General features: G+C 39.4%; 1 protein-coding gene across 2 annotated transcripts in view; it reads left to right on the top strand.

Annotated features, from left to right (window-relative positions):
• RBL1 (RB transcriptional corepressor like 1) overlaps positions 1-20,899 on the top strand; it is a 25,354-nt gene extending 4,455 nt beyond the window's left edge. For both annotated transcript variants that reach the window (XM_026867229.1, XM_026867228.1), the window contains 15 exons: positions 203-389; positions 2,883-3,049; positions 5,313-5,425; positions 5,979-6,082; positions 6,624-6,761; positions 8,383-8,547; positions 8,721-8,856; positions 10,525-10,791; positions 11,709-11,887; positions 13,892-14,068; positions 15,529-15,600; positions 15,785-15,869; positions 17,545-17,711; positions 18,106-18,270; positions 18,520-20,899. In XM_026867229.1, coding sequence (XP_026723030.1) covers positions 203-389; positions 2,883-3,049; positions 5,313-5,425; positions 5,979-6,082; positions 6,624-6,761; positions 8,383-8,547; positions 8,721-8,856; positions 10,525-10,791; positions 11,709-11,887; positions 13,892-14,068; positions 15,529-15,600; positions 15,785-15,869; positions 17,545-17,711; positions 18,106-18,270; positions 18,520-18,690 — 2,293 coding nt within the window. In that variant the 3' untranslated portion in view covers positions 18,691-20,899. The remainder of the gene's footprint in view (positions 1-202; positions 390-2,882; positions 3,050-5,312; positions 5,426-5,978; positions 6,083-6,623; positions 6,762-8,382; positions 8,548-8,720; positions 8,857-10,524; positions 10,792-11,708; positions 11,888-13,891; positions 14,069-15,528; positions 15,601-15,784; positions 15,870-17,544; positions 17,712-18,105; positions 18,271-18,519) is intronic.
• Positions 20,900-21,138: the final 239 nt, after the last annotated feature.

The raw sequence follows: 21,138 nt of genomic DNA, 5'->3' as shown, positions 1-21,138 counted from the left end.
GGGGGGGGGGGGGGTTTAAGTATGAAGGAAGGCAGGGAAGACTGCAGGTAGGTTGCTTGGGGTAGTGAAGTTTTGTTGACCAGCAGCACTGCTGCTGAAAGCATTAAAGGTTGTTTAAGTTTTGTACCTTAGCTCCCCTGGCACCTTTTTTTATTTCTTCAGTAGTTTAACCTTTGATATGAATCCTGCACTTCTCTTTCAGCAAAGCACTGAATAAAGAGTATGAAGAGTACGTTCTGACAGTGGGTGACTTCGATGAGAGAGTCTTCCTAGGAGCTGATGCTGAAGAAGAAATTGGCACTCCTCGAAAATTTCCTGCAGACATGCCAGTAGGGAAAACAGCAGCGAGAGCTCATGTGGAGTGTCATCTTCAGCAGCATTTTGAAAAGGTGATTTATTTAACATCTTGATCTCACTTTAAGTACTCCTTCAAGTTTTTCCATCCTTGTACACTATTTGAATCACTGAGGTGACTTTGAATTTCTTTAACTTCTGCCTGAGAGGAAGATGATGAATGCTATTTGCAGGCTTCAGTGGATGCTGTCTTCCTGCGGAGAAATGGTGATGATGTCTTTCCTGTGGAATTTAGTAAATTACTGTTTCTTAAACAGGATGTGAGCACTTTCATGTGTGTAGTCTGGCTTTTGCCTGAGAAAAATCAGTAAGTACTTACACCTAAATATATAGGTCTTACAATTTTGTTCAAACTTCATTTGTACCCCATAAGAATGCCACAAAACCTTTACACAGGATTTTTTCCCCCCCCCAATATTTCCTTTTTTAAGACAGAAAAAGTCAACTTGTGTACTTTTCTATGGAAAATAACATTCAAGGCATAAAACCCAACAAAGTCTATCTCTTCATTACAAAAAGTAGCCTATGAACAGAGTTCATGTTTCACTGTTTAAAAATGTAAAATGTATTTAATGAAGTTGGCAGGTGGGAGAATAATTGATTACTTTCTAAACTTGGATAAGGGAGAAAAAGTGGTGCTGGCTGTGTGAAAGAACCACACACTGATTTATATGTCAGTTAAAAAATAAGAATACTTACTACAAGATGCTAGTGCTGGTGTAAATCATAGAATGGTTTGGGTCAGAAGGAATCTTAAAGATCATCTAGCTCCAACCCCCCTGCCATGGGCAGTGACACCTTCCACTAGCCCGGGTTGCCCAAAGCCCCGTCCAACCTGGCCTTGAACCCTTCCAGGGAGGGGGCAGCCACAGGTTCTTTGGGCAACCTGTGCCAGTGTCTCACCACCCTCACAGGGAAGAATTTCTTCCTTAGATCTAATCAAAATCTACACTCTGTCAGTTTAAAATGGTTACCCCTCATCCTACCCCTACACCCATGATCAAGAATCCCTCCCCTTTCCTGTAGCCCCTTTCAGCCCTGGGAGGCCACTCTAAGTTCTCCCTGGAGCCTTCTCTTCTCCAGCTGAACACCCCCAACTCTCTCAGCCTGTCCTCACAGGGGGTGCTCCAGCCCCCCGAGCATCTTTGTGGCCTCCTCTGGACCCACTCAGGCAGGTCTGTTTCCTTCTGCTGTTGGTGCCCCCAGAGCTGGGCCCAGCACTGCAGGGGGGTCTCACAAGCGTGGAGCAGAGGGGGAGAATCCCCCTGCCACTCTTTTGCTGCCCACACTGCTCTAGGTGCAGCCCAGGACACAGTTGGATTTCTGGGCTGTGAGCTCACGTTGCTGGCTCACAGTCAGTTTTCCGTCCACTAATACCCCCAAGTCCTTCTCCTCAGATCTGCTCTCAATCCACTCGTCCCCCAGCCTGTGTTTGTGCTTGAGATTGCCCTGACCCATGTGCAGGACCTTGCATTTGGCCTTGTTGAACTCAAAGAGGTTTGCATGTCCCACCTCTCCAGCCTGTCCAGGTCCCTCTGGACGGCACATCCTCCAGCGTGTCACCCCACCACACAGCTCGAACTTGCTGGGGGTGCCTCAATCCCACTGTCCGTGTCACCAGCCAAGATGTTAAACAGTGCCAGTTCCAGTACCAACTACTGAGGAATGTCACTCATCACTGCTCTTCACTTGGACATGGAGGTGTTTGCCCCAACTCTTTGAGTGTAAACATCAAGCAGGTTCCTACATTAATCATACAGCTTAGCTTTTTCTCCCAATTATAAGTGTGTTTCTTAGGCAATTTAAAGACAGGGGTTTGGAATGATTTTTACCAGTTTTGAACTTCAGTTTCTGTAGTATAATTACCTCATTGATATTTGTGCATACGGAGTGCAGGCTTAACCTCTCCTCATTGTTTGCCTTTTATCTTCAAAATTTAGTCTCTTGTAATAATTAAAAAACAAATACTGTATTGCATCACTTCCAGAAAGCAGAGTACAAAATAATAAGTGCAGTCAACAGTTCCATCTGCTTAGGGCTCCATCATTCTTTGGGTAAGGGGAGGCTTTAGGTCCACCAGGACAGCATTTCCCAAAGAACATTTTCCTGTGACCCTCTCCTAGGCAGCTGTGCCGTGTACTCCTTTTGTCACCCAACTACTGCAGTCAGGACCTGTGAATGGAAGCATATCCTTTCTCTTTCCTGCTCTGTATTTTGAATGCTCAAGTGAGCTTAAATATTCACAGGTTTTAAGATTTTAAATCTCATTTTCCTATATTTCATTTAAAAAAAACACCTCGAGTTAATTTTAGTGTGCCTGAAGATTTGTTATATTTGGTATTTGTCCTGGGAAAAAAATTAAGTATTTTAGTCAGTTTTGAGATCACAGGTTTGATGGCAGCATTCGGGTAGCATAGCACTGGTGTCATTTTAGTCTTTTGAGTGATTTTGCAGGAGGTGCTTATTCAAAAGATTTTTGAAACAGTTCAGTTGACTGATTTTATTTGTTGTTTTTCTCCTTTTGGCAGAAAAGGTCATTTGCACCTTCAACTCCCCTGACTGGAAGAAGATACCTACGAGAAAAAGAAGCTGTCATCACTCCTGTTGCTTCAGCAACACAAAGTGTGAGCCGGTTGCAGAACATTGTGGCTGGATTGAAAAATGGACCAAGTGAACAACTTATAACTATTTTTGAGTAAGTACGTCCACTGCAGCTGCTCCCATACAAATGAAGCCTCATCGTTTCATACTTGTGACTGCCTTCTTGCTTAAATTTGACTTTTTTTTGTTTGGTGCAGAATATTTTCATCTGTGTTCCTGTATTATTTCTCGCTGCAAGATCTTCTGTTTTCTAGATGATCTTGCCTTCTGGAGAAGGATAGCTCAGCATACCACCCCCGCCCTCCAGATTGTCACTATTGTATTAATCTAGCTTCAGCTTTTGCCAATGTAAATTTAACTGTCCACTGGGAAGCCAAATAATTTTTGTTTGGTTGGGGTTTTTTTAAAGTTTTAAACAAGTATGGCTCAGTTAAAAGATGTAACTATTTTGGCAGAGGTTTTGGGGGCAGGAGGGAAATGTTAGTCAACAAGCTATAATGTTGACCTTAAAGAGCTGGGAAGAGCAGCCTGAAGGCTCTCTGTTTCTCCTTCATACTGCTTCAGGATATCTTAATCCAACTTCACAGCATATATATAAGCCTAGCAGTGACCCTAATTCTCTTGCATAGCAGCAGCCATGTTTTCCACTTCTCTAGTTGTTCTGGTGACCCTTCTCTGAGCATGCTTCAGCTTATTGGCTTCTTCCCTGGGCTGTGATGTCTGTCCTAGGGCAAGCATCCTAGCAGGAGTTAGAGCATTCCCAGTCAAGAGCCTCACACTCAGCCCTTATAGCTGCTATATGGTACTGGGAAATCATAAGTGGCTACTGAACACAATCCCAGTCTTCCATGATCACCATTTCTAGGACAAGGCCCTGTTGATTTATATAACTCAACCTATGTTTTTGGCTTCCGGATGCATGACTGCATGCTGGCTGTAGTGAAAGGCACATGCAAATGTTGGTGCATAAGCAGATGAGTATAAACAAAGTAATTTATCAGTAGAAGGTAGATCAGTGTTGCTTTATATCTCATAAAAAGCAATAATGTAATAGTAAATACCTGTAAAGCTGTTGGGTATTTTCTTAACGTCCATGCAAATTAAGGCCTTGCCATATTATGGTGTCAGGTCTCTAGATATTTTTTATTAATCAGAATGGTCGTTTAGTATTAGCATTTAATACTTAAGTGCAAATGTATTGGTTTTTTTAAGCAACCTTCATAAATATATGAAAAATACTACTTTTAGCTCTTATCTTTTGGAGTCACATGTATTTTGAAAGTTTTCCTAGCACTTGTTCTTAAAAGTTTACAGATGCTCAACAAGATGCATTTTTATTTTGAATATTTCTTCAGTTGTTCGTTTAAGGACTGTTTGATAATATTATTACACAACTAAAATATTAATGTGTCTGCAATCTCAAACAAAAAATGTGTTTATTCAAGTAATAAACTAGTCTGTCAAGAAAGATGTAAATATTAAAATGGAGAAGAGAATTGAGTAAACCTCTGACAAGAAATATGCTGAGCAGTTTGCTCATCTTGGATAGGAGTTCAACAAGCACTAGGCTATGTACTGCCTGATTAGGAGAAATGGAAAGAACTGTGTTTTGGACCATGTGTAATGTTCTGTGCTCTCAAATAATTAAAATACCTTGAAAACTTAACTTTGAAGATAAACAAAAGGTTTTGTTCAATGAAACGTTCATTTATTTCAATGCTATAGCTTTTCTAAAAAAAAATAATGTCCTAATTTGACACTAGTCACAAGCCACTGTCCTCTAATACAGAGTTGCTAGAAAATCTGGAAGCATTCAGAGAGAGCATCTCCAGACAGAGAGATTCTCTGGCCCTTTTTTATGGTAGTGACTGTGGAGTTCATCAGTTCCTCTATGCCATGCTAGTAAATAAGGTATTTTTGGAAAGATGCCGACTCTTCACTTTGAACACTTTCCTCTGCTCCCTCAAACCGTGCCTGGTTTGTGTGGTCTCGTGGATGTGTTTGGTTGTTTGGTTCCCTCTTGTAGCATCCTTCCTACTACCTTGTTCCTAGCAGATATATTTTTTTTCTCGAGTGTGTTACTGTAGCTCTTGCTTCCTCCTGCATTTGTTCCAAAATCTACATAACCTCCCTTAACTCTGCTAGGAAAGGAAAAAAGGAAAAAATATTTCTGTACGGTTTATGTTTTCCTCTGTTCTCTATGGTAATACAGGTTGTTGCCTGATAAGGAAAGGTCAGTACAACTAGCTTCTCTTTTTATGTGGGTGATTTGGGTGGGGATTTTTTGGTTTTGAGGGTTTTCTGAAACTGGGTATTTGTTTATACAGACAAGTCTTTCTCTTTGTGTTCCGCTTCAGGTCTTGTGCGCGCAGCCCTCTGGTAAGCATTGTGAGCAGGTTGAAAGAAATAGGTGAGACATTCTGTCGCAGCTACACTCAGTCAACAGATGAACAGCCAGGATCTCATATTGGTATGGATGGGAAATGCTGGGGATGTTTCAAAATATTAAACCGGAGCAAATGAAATGCATACATATGCTATCATCTAAGTATTTAATAGACTGGAGCTGGGTTTAACCCAAAACATATCCAAACAGAAGACTGTTGCTGTCAAACAGAACACTGTAAAGAATAAAAGTTTATTGTGGAGTAAAACCAAGGTTGCAGTTCAAAATGGTTATCAACCAAGAGAGCATTGAAACTAAAGCAGCTCTCAACAAATGTAAACTTGCATTCTTCTTAGATTTAAAATTTTAAAGATACTGAATACAAAAAGAAAAAAGTATTATTGCAACCATCTGCAAAATTACATCAGTGGAAATATTAAAATACATAATGCTTTAAAACATTTCTAGAATTTTGTGCTGTTCTTGTGACTAGTAGGTCTCTGAACATACTTTTTTGATTTGCAGAGTCTATACATATGCATGTTTTCTAAGAGAAGCACAACTACTGGTCAATTTAGTCTTAAGACCATTTGTGCAAACAGAATTTGGCTTAATTTCTGTTGGTTTTAAATTTCAGATTTTGCTGTAAACAGATTAAAGCTGGCAGAGATCTTGTACTATAAAATCTTGGAGACTATAATGGTGCAAGAAACACGAAGACTACATGGGAAGGATCTGACTGTAAGTAAAGAACTGGCAAAAAAGGAGAAGGCTTTCTGTAACCCTCCCTGGGGGGTTATCTTCAGACAGTTCCAGAACAGAGCAGTCTGCAGTAAAGCAGGCTGTGTATATTGTTAATATTACAAAAGGGAAAATATAAGGGAGATGCCTAAAAGTTTTTACTGCTATTAAAAATGGTATGATTCTGGCATAACTACCATCTTAATTTGTGTTGCCTTTTAGAATCCCAACTTTATGGACAGATAACATATCCTCTTCTTTATCCAATTAACAATATCAGTACTTGTTAGACAGCAGTGCATTTGCTCTGCTTGTGATTCACAATAAGGAGGCCAGTTCACTTAAGCATAGTATGAAAAATGTGATGATTTTGGCACTGTTAGTCTACTTCTAGTCTTTACCATTCTAAACTTCCCTGTAAAAAGAGGAAATTGGGGAAAGCAGAAAAGCAGTAGCTCTTCTCTCCATGTATTAGTGCCACAAAATTCAAACTTCCATTTCTCAAACCTCAGATCATTGACATTTTCTGTAATCTTTTCAGGCTCTCTTGGAACAAGATGTCTTTCACCGCTCCCTCATGGCGTGCTGCTTGGAGATTGTGCTTTTCGCATATAGCTCACCTCGAACTTTTCCCTGGATCATTGAAGTTCTTGACCTCAGGCCATTCTATTTCTATAAGGTAAATACCTACTCTCTTAGGACTAGGTCTTGTCTAGTGATGGCAGGTTACTGGATTGACAGTTTTACAGGATGACGCTCTTCCTGGGTAATCAAGTAGGAGGAGGACCCATGATAATGTATAATATGCCTATTGTAAATTCTGGCTGTCCTTAAATATATTACCTGGAACGTGTAATGCCAGAGTTGAAGCTGAAATTTAAAGCAAGAATACAGTTTTGTAAATGGTACTTAACTGTAATGTGCTGTTGATCAACTTGTAGTTCTTAATGTATATACACTTAGTACACTAAAGCATTCAAGCATATATTTTAATGATATTCATATTTATTGGCTGCAAGCTATAGTTCTGCTTATTAATGATAAAATAGCAATATTCTTGCCTTCAGCTACTACTGCTTAGCACAGGCTTGCTTTGTTAAATTATATTTTCTTCTCTGTTTTGTTTCATATAACAGAACAGAATCTTTTTTCCTGGGCGTTCTCTACTTTCGCTCTTTTCTTATTCCCCCCTGCCTCCAGTGTCATCTCTATTCTTTGACTTGTTTGATACTTTTAGCATCTCTCTGTGTGTCTTCTGTTTTTACTAGATACCTAACAGGTTACTGCAGTTAGTCATGAATAAAACAGTAATTCTGCTTAGATGATAACTAGAAAAATAAAACCCTTTTGGAAAGCTGTTTTGTATTCTGTTCTTCCTTCTTTAATCCTCAGATGTAGGGCAGTAGTGAAACTGAAACAAATCTGTTGATATTGCTGTGGCTGTTGGTAGCCTATATCAATACCAGATGCACTGGTGCAGCTCCAACATTGTGGAACAGATTTGTTTGATTTGAATTTTCGCTATTCAGTGTACATTCTTGCAGCACTCTTACTTGAAAAAAATTGCCATTGCAAACTTCACAGGAGAGCCAATATTTATTCTTCCACTTGTGTCATTTGTAACTTTGTTCTTTGGGTGCATAGTTTCTGTAGTGTAAGTAACACATCAGTAAGTTCTTCAGGGAAGTTTTGTCTTTTCCATTTCTGGAGCTGTAGAAAAACAGGCTGAATGTTCTTCTGTCAGAGATAACATAATGTGGATCTTGCACTGGAGCATAGGGGTGGACTGTGATATTCCAAGGGCCCATTCAACTCCTTTCAGCCACGATTTGTAAATGTTAAGGGTTGTAACTTTGTTCTAAAGTTCATTTAAAAAAGTTACGGGCAGCTTGTTTGAAAGGAAGGAAAGCTTAAATGCTGGGGTTCCCGTGTACCCAGCCTCAGCAGATATACCTGCTTCTGTCTTCCTAGGTATGCTGTACATGCTTGGTGAGCACTGTGTGTGTTGGTGCTTTCATTCTTACATGCTTAGGGATGGTGAAATGGCCTTAAAAAAATCCCTGGTGTGCATTGTTGTGCAGTGATGGGATATCTGCTGTCCATCTTCAACTCCTGGATTGCCTTTAGGAAAGGGGTTAAAAGAGGGATCAGAAGAGGGTTATGGAAGATTAAGATGTGGGGAGGCTGGAGCATTATATGTTGAGAAGTTTTGAACAGAGTCCTGAAATGAATAACAATTTGATAGTGCTAAGCATGAGTGATGTGACTTTGCTTTTATGCATATGTCTTGTTACCATTAGGTAATTGAAGTACTAATTCGCTCTGAGGAAGGACTTTCCAGAGACATGGTGAAGCACCTCAACAGCATTGAGGAACAAATTCTCGAGAGTCTCGCCTGGACTCAGGACTCTGCACTCTGGAATGCCCTCCAGGCCTCAGAAAACAAGGTCCCAACCTGTGAAGAAGTATGTTACCTGTTTTCCTTTTCTTAGGAAAATCATGTTCTTTTCCTTACTGTTATTTGAACAGTTTTCTGTATAAACAAGACAATCACTGCATGAAACCTTCTGTTAACAGATTGGCACAAAGAAGGGGGAGAGCTATTTGTTATCTTACACTGGCATTTCTTTCTTCTCAGGTAATATTTCCCAGTAATTTTGAAGCAAGCAATGGAGGAAGTGGGCTTGGGCATTTGCCAATGATACCGATATCTCCTATAATTCATCCTCGGGTAAAAGAGGTTCGGACAGATCTTGGTGGGAGTTTAAGACGGGGTATGTTTAAGACAAGGTTTCTGATATGATTCAAATGTGTGAATTTGAGGAGAGGGGGTTTAGACTTCTTTATAACTGCAAAAAGCAATCTTGAGTCTGAATTAAGCATTCAGAGTTGTGAAGCCTCTCATTTGATGAAGGGAAGGTCTAGATGCATCTGGTCAAACCCTTGCTGTGTCTTACTGGCAGCAGATGTTGGTGATAATGCTTCACTTCAGAACTGGAGCAGGTTTTGCATCTGTGTTGATCCAAAGGTTGCATTACTCTCAGGTGGGCAGTCATCTGGTTGCCTATTGTCCTTTACTGTTCAAATTTTTCAAGGTTGGTGGGTTTTTTTGTCCTCGGTGGGTTTGGATTTTAAGTGACTTCTTTTTTTAAAACGGAATGACAGAGCTGTATTTATTCCTCCTTCCTACTGAGATTTTTTTTCAGGAGGGGAGGACAATACAGACAATACTGTCTGCAGTATTCGTTCCTCTGAGGAACTACCTTGCTCTTTGCATAATCCTAGATATCACACAGAACTGTCTCTTGACAGTGAAGGTGAAGAGGCAGTGGCAGCACTGCTGCTGCTTTTTTGTACTTCCCTCATTAGGAATTGCTGCTTTCATTGTATTCCAGACACAGGTTCTTGCTGGTGTACTTTTTGGTTTTGTGTATTTGTCTGGCAAACTGCACTACAAGACTGTTTTTTTAAATACTCATTAGGATATATATATATATATAGAGAGAGAGAGAGAGAGAGAGAGATAGATATAGATATAGATATAGATAGAAATATATATATACACACAGTTGCTGTAGGTTTTATGGTTGGTTGTTTGATGGAAGGGAAAACAACTTGGAGATGGTGTCATATATGGGTAGGGCTGTGTGAGACTTTATCTCGTGTATGAGAATGTGGTACCAAATGCTTCTGATAATTTCAGATGGAAAATGGTGGGGCTTGGAAATGTTTATTTGCCCCTGATAACAAGAAGACCATCCTGGCAGAGTTAGAAGTAAGGTCTCTGACCAGTCTTACCTGACCAGCTATCCAGAAAGCTTCTGCTTTATGGGAAATAGGAGACTGCTGTCACTGGTATCCTTGCAGGTGGCTAGCAAACTTACACAGAAATGCAAAAAGCCAGAGGAGCAGAAGCCTGTAAATGAGTATTGTGTGCTTCAGTCTTCCTACTGGAGCAAATCTTTGAAAGCAACAGAAAAGCCTGAGAGGAGCTCGGGTTGGATGAGTGTGGAGGCTTCTGACTGGGGTTTAGAGAGTTTTAAAGCCAGAACATACAGAAGACAGTACATGCAGGGAATGCGGTCAGTGTTCTGCAGAGTACACTTGCAGGTACTAATCTGCGAAGCAGACTGCAGTGAGTATCTGTAACTCTGCATATCCCTCGGTCTCTGTGGATTAGCTTGGTTACTCTGGTCTTCCATGTGGTACCTGATTGGGAAACTGAGCTGCTGGGATGACTGCAGAATAAAAGGAGACAGTTGGACTATAGCCCTTGTTCATATGGCCTAGGAACAGTGAACTGTGAGGTTGGTTCTTAGGTAGGAGTGATTTCTTGTGCTCTGGTTTTGTAGTTTGAAGGTTAGCCTTTTCCCCTCTCATGGGTAACTATTCCTGTTAAGTTTCTTCTCTTAAGGTGTGTTTTATTTTCTTTTGCATACTAGACATGCAGCCATTGTCACCAATCTCTGTTCATGAGCGCTACAGCTCTCCTACAGCTGGAAGTGCTAAGAGAAGGCTCTTTGGAGATGACAGCCCCAAAGAAATGCAGATGGAAAAAATTTTAATGGAAGGAACTAAGCTGACAATTGCTCCAGCATCAAGCATTGCTGCTGAAAATGTATCGGTTTCTCCTGGCCAAACAGTGCTGACCATGACAACAGCCACAGTACCGGGAAAAACAGGGCAGAAGGTTACTATCCCACTGCATGGTATGGATTCTTCTCATTTTTATTCTCTACTAGATGTTTTGTTTGCTCTTAAACACTGCATTTTGAATATGTATCACTGTTTTTAAAAGAACATGTATCACTTTATAAATAAATTAAAAAAAAAAAAAGCTTAAGTTTATACTGAAATCTCCTTCTGTCATGGAGACATCCGATATCTGACGAGCATCCCGAGGATTCCTCCTTGCAAACAAAGTTGTGAAGTTCTTGCTTCTTCCAGTTACACCTCACCACAGATTAAACAATGCTTTGGTTCTCAGCTCCATTAACGATTTAGTACTGTTTGTCTTAACTTTGGTCTGTTACAATCTTAAAGGGCACTGGAATTTCTTGATAAGGACATTAGCAAAACAGTGGGGGATTTTTATTTTGTTGAAGTTGGGTGATGCTTGAATATTTCTGAAAATTATATATGAGAAGTGAGGTTTATAGCCTTTTTTAATTTAAAAACGGGATATATAGATAAAGATGACAAAAAAAATCCACTTTTCATGTTTAAAGAGATTTTCAGCAAGAGAATTTGACTGCTGAGGAAACTAATTAGAACTGTATACAATTTGCTGTTAGGTCTGCAGAATAATAGAAAAAGAAGAAAGGGAATGCCCACTTCCCCTAAAATAATGGTACAATGACTACAGAAAATGTAATTTCTGGTAAACTTTGTACTTTCAGATAGCTTTAGAAATAATCCATTCACATCCTTGTCCTTCCTTTTAAGGATTATCAGAAATGTAACTTGTAATCATTTCTGAAGACTCGAAAGGACAGTCTTTTTAGCATCCAGTACAGAAAGATGAGATGTCTTTATGAAATGTTTATGAATGAATTTATTATTCAGTTTAACTCTGCAGCATGAGGAGAGCAAACAATTTATTTCTGGGTGTGTATGTCATCTCCAGGTATTGCAAACGAGATGGGTGGGATCACATTGATACCCATTTCGATGAGTTTAGGTCAGCCATGTAAACTGGAGACTCAGGCTCCCTGCCACTCTCAAGTGAATCAAGCGCAAGAAGTGCATGTCTCAGCAGCAAGCAAACCAAAGAGGACGGGATCCTTGGCCCTGTTTTACAGAAAGGTAAGTGTCTTTGTTAGGAACTCATGCTTTACTTCTGTTCAGGGCCATGCTGAAACTTTTCTCCTTGTGCAGTTTTCATTACTTTTCCGTCTTCATGTACTTTTTATTTGGCATGAGCAGTTCTTACACACCTGAGAGGAGAAGAGAAAAGATGTTGTCAGGTGTTTCAAAGAATCCAATTTTACCCCTTCCCCTCCTTGATGTGCCATGTTTTTTTTTTTCCTTATAATTAGCAGGTTCTATAAAAAACTACCTAAGAAATTGTCCTGGTTCAGCTAGGATAGGGTTAAGTTTTCCCCAGCAGAGAGGGGGAAGGGATCTCCAGCTGGGTTATTCACACCATGCTGAGGTCAGATCTGGGCGCAGGAACTTTTGCCTTTGTGGCTTTGATCGCGGGGAGCACGGGGCTGTCTGTATCCATTGCAGTGTTTCTCTGTATGTATTTTGTCTTGTTTACTGTTATTGTTGTTTGTTGTTATTGCTACTGTTGTTGTTCAGATTGTTTATCACACTGTTGTATTAAATTTCTTATTTTAACCCGGGGTTTCTGCCTCACTTCCAGTCTGACCGGCTGAGGGTGGGGGAGGGACAACAGCAACATGGTCTCTGGTCCCAGCAGGGCTTAAACCAGCACAAATACTGGTCGTTTTTACTGCCCTTGTCTCTTTTCACAGCCTTGCACATTTGCAAGCATTAAAACATATCAGGGATTATTCTCCTGTGTCTTGCTCATTCAAAACTGCGCTGTTTCAATCCTGCATGTGGAGATTCTCATCTGCAGTTTTCTTAGGTCTACCCAGTAGTGCCGATGTTGCTTGTATGGGGCCTCAGAAATCAGTGATTAGTAACACACTATCTGAAAGTTTCTAGAAAGAAGGAACTTCTTAAAATAATAAAGGATTTAAGGGGTAAGTTAATAACTGGGTGTGCTTCAGAGAAACTTCAGAGTACTTGATTCTAGTTGCTTTCATTTCCAATGTGGAGTGTGAGGGCCTTTAGAGGAGGCAGGGGTAACTTGCCTAAATGCCTGCAAAGAATATATGAAATATTAGTCTTTTTTGCTGTTATTTTCAGAAGCTTTCCCCTTTTATGGTCTAGAATTTTCTAGGTTAACAATACACACTGAACAATCTTTAAGGTAAACCTTAATACAGAAACTAATTCCTGGGATTATTGGTTCCTTAATTTTTGAATTATTGGTTATTAATTTTTGAATTTTTTCTTTAGTTTTGATAGTGACAGTCTGTCTCTGAGAATGGATTAAAAATTGATTAGCCAGCTGCCAGGCATGAGATCAGACTGCATTTTGGAAGCTTTACTCTCAGTTGGGGGATACTTCAGTTGTAGTGATGTATTTGACAAACCATGTGCTAGGCAACATATTCCTCTTAGTTACGAAGGTGAACTAAAATCTTCACTCAAATTTGTCTTTAAATTTTGACATTCTATTTAGTGATCATCATATTCAAAATAAGAGTTTTCTCCCTGCTTTCCCTTCTTGTTCCTGTTCAGTAGAGCAAATGAAAAGGAAATTAACTCTTTCTGCTTCCCAACATAAAAGAATGTGCCTGATTACTATCCATGAAGTGAGAACTTCTGAAATTAAGAAGGCTAATGTTGCACTTGATAGTTATTTCAAGTTTTGAGACATCTTTTTGGTAATCAAAAAGGAAAAAACACTGTCACCTTTCTGATCTAAGATTATACTTAATTGAAGTACGTCCCTTCTTTGTGCTTGTTGGAAGTGTTCCACTAGAATGAGTGATATGACACAGAAGCCATAGTCATGTTTTTAAGCGGATTTCCTATAAGCATTAGAGATCTAACATCTGAACGGAGTTGGCAGCTTGGTGTTTGAAGACATTGTCTTGGGCAGAGGGGGGAAATCTTGCAGAAACAAGCTATTCAAGTATAGAACAGCTCTACTTTGAGGACTTTCATTTTTGCAGTCTAGGTTAAACTTGTTTGGCTTGACTCTTTACTGTGTGTCTCTTTTTTTTCCAGGTTTATCATCTGGCAAGTGTGCGCTTGCGTGATCTGTGCTTAAAATTGGATGTTTCCAATGACTTGCGTAGGAAAATATGGACGTGCTTTGAATTCACGTTGGTTCATTGTGCTGATCTAATGAAGAACAGACATTTGGACCAGCTCCTCCTCTGTGCCTTTTACATCATGGCAAAGGTAACATGTCGTTAAAAAAATCAGGGAATTTTACATCAATTAAAAATGTAAATGGTGTTCACAGTTCACCATTTGCTTTCTTCATGTCATCCTACTGGACGGAAGGGAGAAGTCCTTCCAAGATGTGGATGAAGTCCCAGTGTATTTTTCCTTGTTTTGCATAATCTTAAATGTTCAACCAGCCAATTAGTTGAGAGGGTTTTTCTTCTCTTCTTAAGCACATTCACAGTGAGCACTGGTCAGCAGTGTGTGATCTCTGCCCCGTATTTGTTTTCTGTCCTATTTGTCATCTTCACAGTCTGTGTAATCTGAACTAAAAATGCTTTTACAGTTACAGAATTATGCAGGTGCAAAAATCCGAGGAGCTCACAACCTTACGTATGAATGGAAAGTTTCTATTCTAAAAAATCCTCTTTGCATTTGAAGATTCAGGTTGAGGAGTTGAGCTTAATTACTCAGTTTGCCAGCATTGACTTAACACCTTAAGTTGGATTGTGAAACTGGAATACAGGTTTGACTCAGACTTGAGAGCTGATGGTTACAGTGGCCACCAAGTCTGATGCAGACACAAATTCAGGACAGTAAAACTAAGCCCAGGCTCCTCTAAAACACTGATGATGGATTACCTTTTCTTCTTGAGGAAGACAAATGAAGAGGACCACTATCTGTGGAGGGAAACTGATGTTCAACTTGTGACCACCTGTGCTCTTAACTGCAGCATAGCTTAGACTCATTTGACATCAATACTGATCACTTTAGAAAAGCAAAACCATTGAATAGTCAGTGCTCTGTATTTTATCATGCAGTTTGTCAGTTGTTTGGGGGGCGGGCGTTGTTAGTTTGGTGTTTTTTTTTTTTTAAATACAGTCTTCTGAGTGCTGTCTCCAGTGCATTGTGAGACCTGGCAATTTAGCCAGAGACTCTCTCATAGCTCCTACTAGAAAAATGGTTGCTCATCTGCTATTAAAATTAGATGGCTGAAAAACAGGTCCTTTAACAAATGGGTTGTGTTGAAGTACAAAAGCAAACTGAAATTGCATATGTGTATGTATGTACCTGCCTAGTATTTTGTTCAGGATTTTCTCACTTTGTTTAGAGAAGAGGTCTGGTTTTCAAATTTACAAATACATAGAGGTCTGGTTTTCAAATTTACAAATACATATTTGACTTAATATTTCCCTCCTTTGATTTTTAGTGTCACTAGAAGAAAAGCCAGAAAATGAATAATTCCTAAGCATCATAAGTAACAGAAGACTTTAGTAGTTAAGAAACAAGGAATGCCTGAACAAGAAAAATGCTTATTTTTTCATATTCTCTTCAGCAGAACTAAGTTTTAAAATTATGTATTCATAGTAATACTCACAAAAAAGCTGTTCAGAGGAAGCTATTGGAGTGGAACGGACCTCACCAGCCCAGCCTTGCTGCTTGCCTTTGGTCTTCAACAGCCTTTTCTTTTCCAGGTAACCAAAGAGGAAAGAACTTTTCAGGACATCATGAAAAGTTACAGAAATCAGCCACAAGCAAATAGCCATGTGAGTAGACAGTATTGCCTTTCCTTCTTACAAATTTCAGGTAGATGTGGCTTTTCAAATGTTTATGCTGATAAAAGTCAAATCCTCTTCAGTGTTAGATTAATTCTTATTCAGATGGATTTCATCTAGTTGTCTCACTTCCTGGTTTTCCTTGACAAGAGTATTTTTCCCTGGTGTCCTTTAGGTTTATAGGAGTGTCTTGTTGAGAAGCATTTCTGACGATGTCCTGTTGGGCAAAAATGGAAACAAAGATGTGGAGATGACAGAAGGTAGGTAAAGCAAGTAATCTGCTGTTTTTGTGGGCTTTTAAAGAACTGAACTGTCAAGTGATAAGGAGAAGTGAAGCAAGTTTTACATTTTTAAATGTATTAAAAATATATTGTTGAAAAAGAAAAACGACCATCTTGTCAGTAGCCCTTCTGTGTGCTAGATGCAGAAAATATGCTTCCTAGTTGGAAAAATGTTTAATATTCTTTTTTAAAATTTGGTTGTTCAAGGCTTACTTTGTTTCCTTAGTGTGTCAGTGATACTGCAGTTCTTAGAGAGCAACACTAGTTAACAAAATAATGAACAGTACCTGGAATATTCTGACAGGTTTTTTCCTTAATATCACCTGTTCTGAAGACTTAAATAGGGAAAACGTATTTCAGAAAATAAAAATTATGACTGAGACCACTATTTTCTTATATTCAGGTTTCTTTTAAATGGTTGATATTTTCTTCGCTCTGGGTTAAAGGAGAAAAGAGATAAGAATAGTATTTGAGAAAAGCATGAAAATTGTGCCATGCCTGTTTTTAGTGACGTGTCAGGAAACCAAGAGATCACGAGCCCATGTATGAACCCCTGAGCAGAGCAGATCTGCAGCCAGGATGCATGCAGAAATTTAGAAGACTCTTCTGTATGGTGAATTCCCACCATGGGTAGGATTTCTTAAGCAAGTATTAGAGCCATTTTTTAAATGTCTTTTGAGGATTCCATGGGGCTCCAGGAAAGTGCTGATCTCCTGTAGGTTCAGCATCCTGTCCAGTAGATCCACAGTTCTTGGGTGTCGTAGAGCATCTGAAGTGGCACTGGGCTCTCTGGTGTCTTCTCAAACAACTGCACTTGGTTAAAGTTCTTCAGTTGCTTTTTCTGCCAGACTTTTTCTTTGATTAACAGACTGCCTCCTTTATCTAGTGTTAACTCCAGGTCTTTTGACATCAGCTTACAGGAATACATGCTTGCGTTGTGACACAAGGCAGCTGCAGTAAGGAGTCACACAGTCATCAGCTGAAGCTTTTGATGTGTGTCTCGTGTCAGTGATTGCAAGAGGCTTTACTCTGTGTTGCCCTGTTTTGCTTGGCAGTGAACAGTATGGAGGATGAAACACAGAAGGCTGCATGCAGTCCAGCTCAATTAGGGGAGAGAGAACACTAACAGAAGTACACTTGCTGTGTGGCTGCAGCTTTTTCCACTGAACAACTGTAATGTAATACGCCTGAACAAATGGTGTCATGCCTTCCTTGCAGCAGACACGAGTTCAGTACCAAGCTATTCTTTGCCAGGTGGTCACTCTCACACAAGTTGAAGGCAGGGAGTTATCAGACTGCTTAAAGATTAGTTTTAAGAGCAACAGATGGCTTTGTATCACTCCCCAAAATAAACCTGGGAAAAGGCGTCAGCTATGTTTTTTGCTACAGCTATTTCCAGGTTTGGAATAAAGACTTATCTGGGCCTTTTTAGCCAAAATCCACTAACCTCCTAGCAGTGATTTGTAGCTTCTCCTAATGTTCATAACCAGCTAGAACACAGCCTGATCCTGCTTGAAGCCCATTTATTTAATTCACCTCATTAACTAGCCAATTTATGGCTGAGTTCTTGTCAGCTGGATACTGTAAGTTTGAATCTGAAGTGCCCAGTTTGCTGATGCTGTCTCTGAAATCTGAAGCGCTCTCTTATTGTTAGACTCGTCTGTGAAAACTGGCAGTTCCTCAAGACAATCCACATCAGAGAACTTCAGTAAGTCGGGAACAGAGGAGAGAGGAGATCTTATCAAATTTTACAATGCAGTCTATGTAGAAAGAGTAAAATCATTTGCTCTGAAGTACGATATAACAAACCAGGATCACGTAGTAAGTATTTTGGAATTTTACTTTATGTAGTAATAACAGTTGGTTTTGTATTAGCATTGTTGTCAGTCTTCTTCTGTAATTCACCTAGTGTGGTTACAGAAGTCAAATAGTTAAAGGCAATGGTATGAGGACTTGCTTTAACAGCCTTTCCAGAGGACAAATGCAGATGCAGTTCAACTTCCCTCTATCGATGCAACACCTGTTTGCTCAAATGCCTATGGAGTGTCTGTGTAACGCATCTGGAAAATAAAATTTTTGTTTGGTGGATGCTTGATCTGTTGTTGTAACTGCTGAGGGATAAAATCTAAAGACCTGGAAATGTATTAATCTTTATTTCTGCGAAGTTCAGTTAAGTGCTGCTCTTAAGTATCTTCTGATTTGCCCTCTCATACAGGTGGAAGCCCCTCCCATGTCTCCATTCCCCAACATTAAGCATCAGCCGGTGTCTCCTCGGCGGATTTCTCAGCAGCACTCTGTTTACATTTCGCCTCACAAGAACGGTGCCTGCCTGACACCTCGCACTGCACTACTGTATAAATTTAATGGGAGCCCTTCCAAGGTAGAAAACAAAAGTTGAAAGGGGTCTGTTTGGGGGGGTGGGGTGGTAATTAATCTCCTAATTAGGTGCAACAAGGTTTCATTGAACTAGCCTCTCGGTTTGTGGTGAAAGGTAGAATTCTTCATGTAAAATCCATCACTCGCTCAGCAAGGAGGTTCAGAATAAGTTTTTGTTCTCAGATAATGAAAACCAGAGCAAGTTTGAAATGGAGTCATAGTAACTCATGATTATTTTTAATCTTGATTACAGAGTTTGAAGGATATCAACAATATGATAAAACAAGGAGAACACAGGAGTAAGAAGCGAGCAATAACAATCGATAGTGACACTGAATCCCCTACGAAGCGACTCTGCCAGGAAAATGATGACGTTCTACTTAAACGTCTCCAGGATGTTGTCAGTGAAAGAGCAAATCATTAAAACTGCCCCTTTTCTGTGGAATCTAAAAGCTACAGAGTTGGATACAGCTGTTTATTTCTGTGCTATTTATTTCCTGCTTTTGTATACAGATAACTGCCAAGTTTCTTTAACATTAAACTTTTACCTGACTTCTGCAGGATGCAAAAAGCAGGGATTAAGTAGTCAATTACAGAAAACGAGAGGTGGTGGTGATCTTCATTCCCAAAGGCCACACTGTGCTCTAAGTTACTCTGAGCTGTTTCAGCAAAAGAATGATCTGTAGAAAGCCATATTGGATGTTCTCAAGCCTAAGTTTAGAGCATCGTGAGTTCTGAGTGTAACTCAGCTTCTAGTAATACTGGTTTTATTTTTGGAACAAGAATGATAAGGAAACGAATGAAGTCAGTAAAGTTGCCTCAAGCTTTTGGTATTTGGGATAGAAACTTTAAAAGTGCCTTATTTTTAAAAGAATGTGGATTTTTAAGCATTATTTTACTGTGAAGTAACTGTAGTGGAGAACAAATTGATCATTTAGCCTCAGGAAGAGCTGAGCAGTTTTGAACTGTATGATTTGTGCTGTGATCCATCTTCTGTCAGAACTTCAGTAAAAGTTTGTTATGACATGGATCAGACAGCTTTTGCAACAACAAAGGCAATAATCAAGAAGTACAAATAGCACTGACTTAAATTGGACACTGGCATCTGCTAAAGCACTGAGATACAGTCCAGTGAATCTGAATTACTTTTTTTGAGCTGGTGAATACTGCCATGGGAGAGCTGCTCCTTTCCAGTTGAAAGTCTGATGGCAATCCTGCTGTGGAAGCTGTTCATATGTATTTCAGCCTACCCATGATGTACAGGCTGGTTAGAGCTGAAAAACAGCTGGGGCTTTAACCATCTTACAGCTGTTAAAATGCACAAATTCATATTTCTTCATTTTATTTTTTTCCTGAAGATCTTAGCCTCTTGTGTAGTATCTACACTGAATGTAAGCCCATCAGATAAGGCATATTTGTATATATGGGGGGGTTTAATAGCTGTTAAAGGCTTAGATTCATTGGAAATGTGTAAATTCCAGCATCCAGTTCTTGTAACTGAGTCTTTAACACTGAGGGATTTGGTAGGAATTTTTACTAAGATGGGAGAAAAGTCAAGTTTATTCATTACTGTAATTCAGTAGCTTGATCTTATTTCGTAATTACATTTAAGATTGGAGCCATAAAGAAACTTCTCAGCACTGTATTTTTCAGTTTGTGTATATTGAACTGAAAAAAAAAAATTGAACGATTACATAGGACTTGTTTAAGGATCTCTTCACTTTGTTGTTTGGTTTGTTTAGTATATGTTGCAAGATTTGCTGTACCACAGTTCCAGGGAAGAACACTGATTTCAAGCAGTCTCAGCTAATGAATCTGACCAGCAATGATAGAGGAAAAATGTATTTAAAGGTGTACATGTGCAGGGACCCTACTCAGCAGTGAGTAGAAAGTTCACAAGCTCTATAATTAGTAAAATCCTCAATTTTTTCACTTATTTCATGGAGAGCTGCAGTGTGAGGAAATGGCCATGCAGTGGACTAGGTTTCATGCAGATTCTTCTGTTCAGTTCCTTTTAATTTTTTTCAATTTTAATATTTGTCTTCAGATCTTGAGATAAATAGTACAAGAGAAAAAACCTTTCTGGCTTGATCTGCTCATCAGTGCTGTTACAACTACAACCATTCAGTGTATATACTCCAGTCCCTAAAAGCCTCCTGTGGCTTGTGAGGGAAATGGGGAATTTTGATTTAGCTTTTAGCAGTCTGCTTTATTTGCATGGAGCACCACAGCCTTTCTGGATGGGAAAACATGATCAGGCCTAACAGTGTAAGTCTTTCAGCAGTGTTGTATGGCAGGCGTTTAGTTGATTTGGTTTTACTTCAACATCATGTGCAGAGCTCTTCTCACCTATCTGCCCACCACACTGTTACTGTACTCTCTGAAACTGTAGAAAACTGATGGTGCTAAAATCCTTATTAGTTGTAGTGTGTAGTGTTTTTTAATTAGAAGAATTAACGTACTACAACTGGATGCAATTCAGATTCTTTTCACCTTTTTAGGTGATGACAAAAAATATTTTTGGACTTGCTGAACAGCTGAAACAGTAGCCTATGAAAAACTTGTAACAGTTTCAAAGTGCCTTCATGTGTAAATATGTATTTTATAATAAACAAAAGTTATTTTAACCTGTGTTTCTGCATTTTTCCATGGTCTTTCTGTGGTAATTCGTTAAATGGTGCCTTCTGTCAGCATTTTTTGTATTGTCAAAGACCTTAATCATTTTCAGTTTAAATTCATCTTTCAAGTGATGTCTGAGGTTTCTTCCTGAGGTTCCTGTACTGTTTGTGCTTCAGTCAGATGCAGTTTCTGGGAGGTGGAGGTGAGTAATACATATGAAGTAACCAAAAAACACACTGAAAAGGAGAAGATC

Source organism: Athene cunicularia, unplaced genomic scaffold (genome assembly GCF_003259725.1).
Source record: "Athene cunicularia isolate RWA unplaced genomic scaffold, athCun1 SCF_2, whole genome shotgun sequence".
NCBI lineage: Eukaryota > Metazoa > Chordata > Aves > Strigiformes > Strigidae > Athene > Athene cunicularia.
Note: the sequence above shows the minus strand (reverse complement) of the source record. Positions and strands in the feature narration are given on the sequence as shown.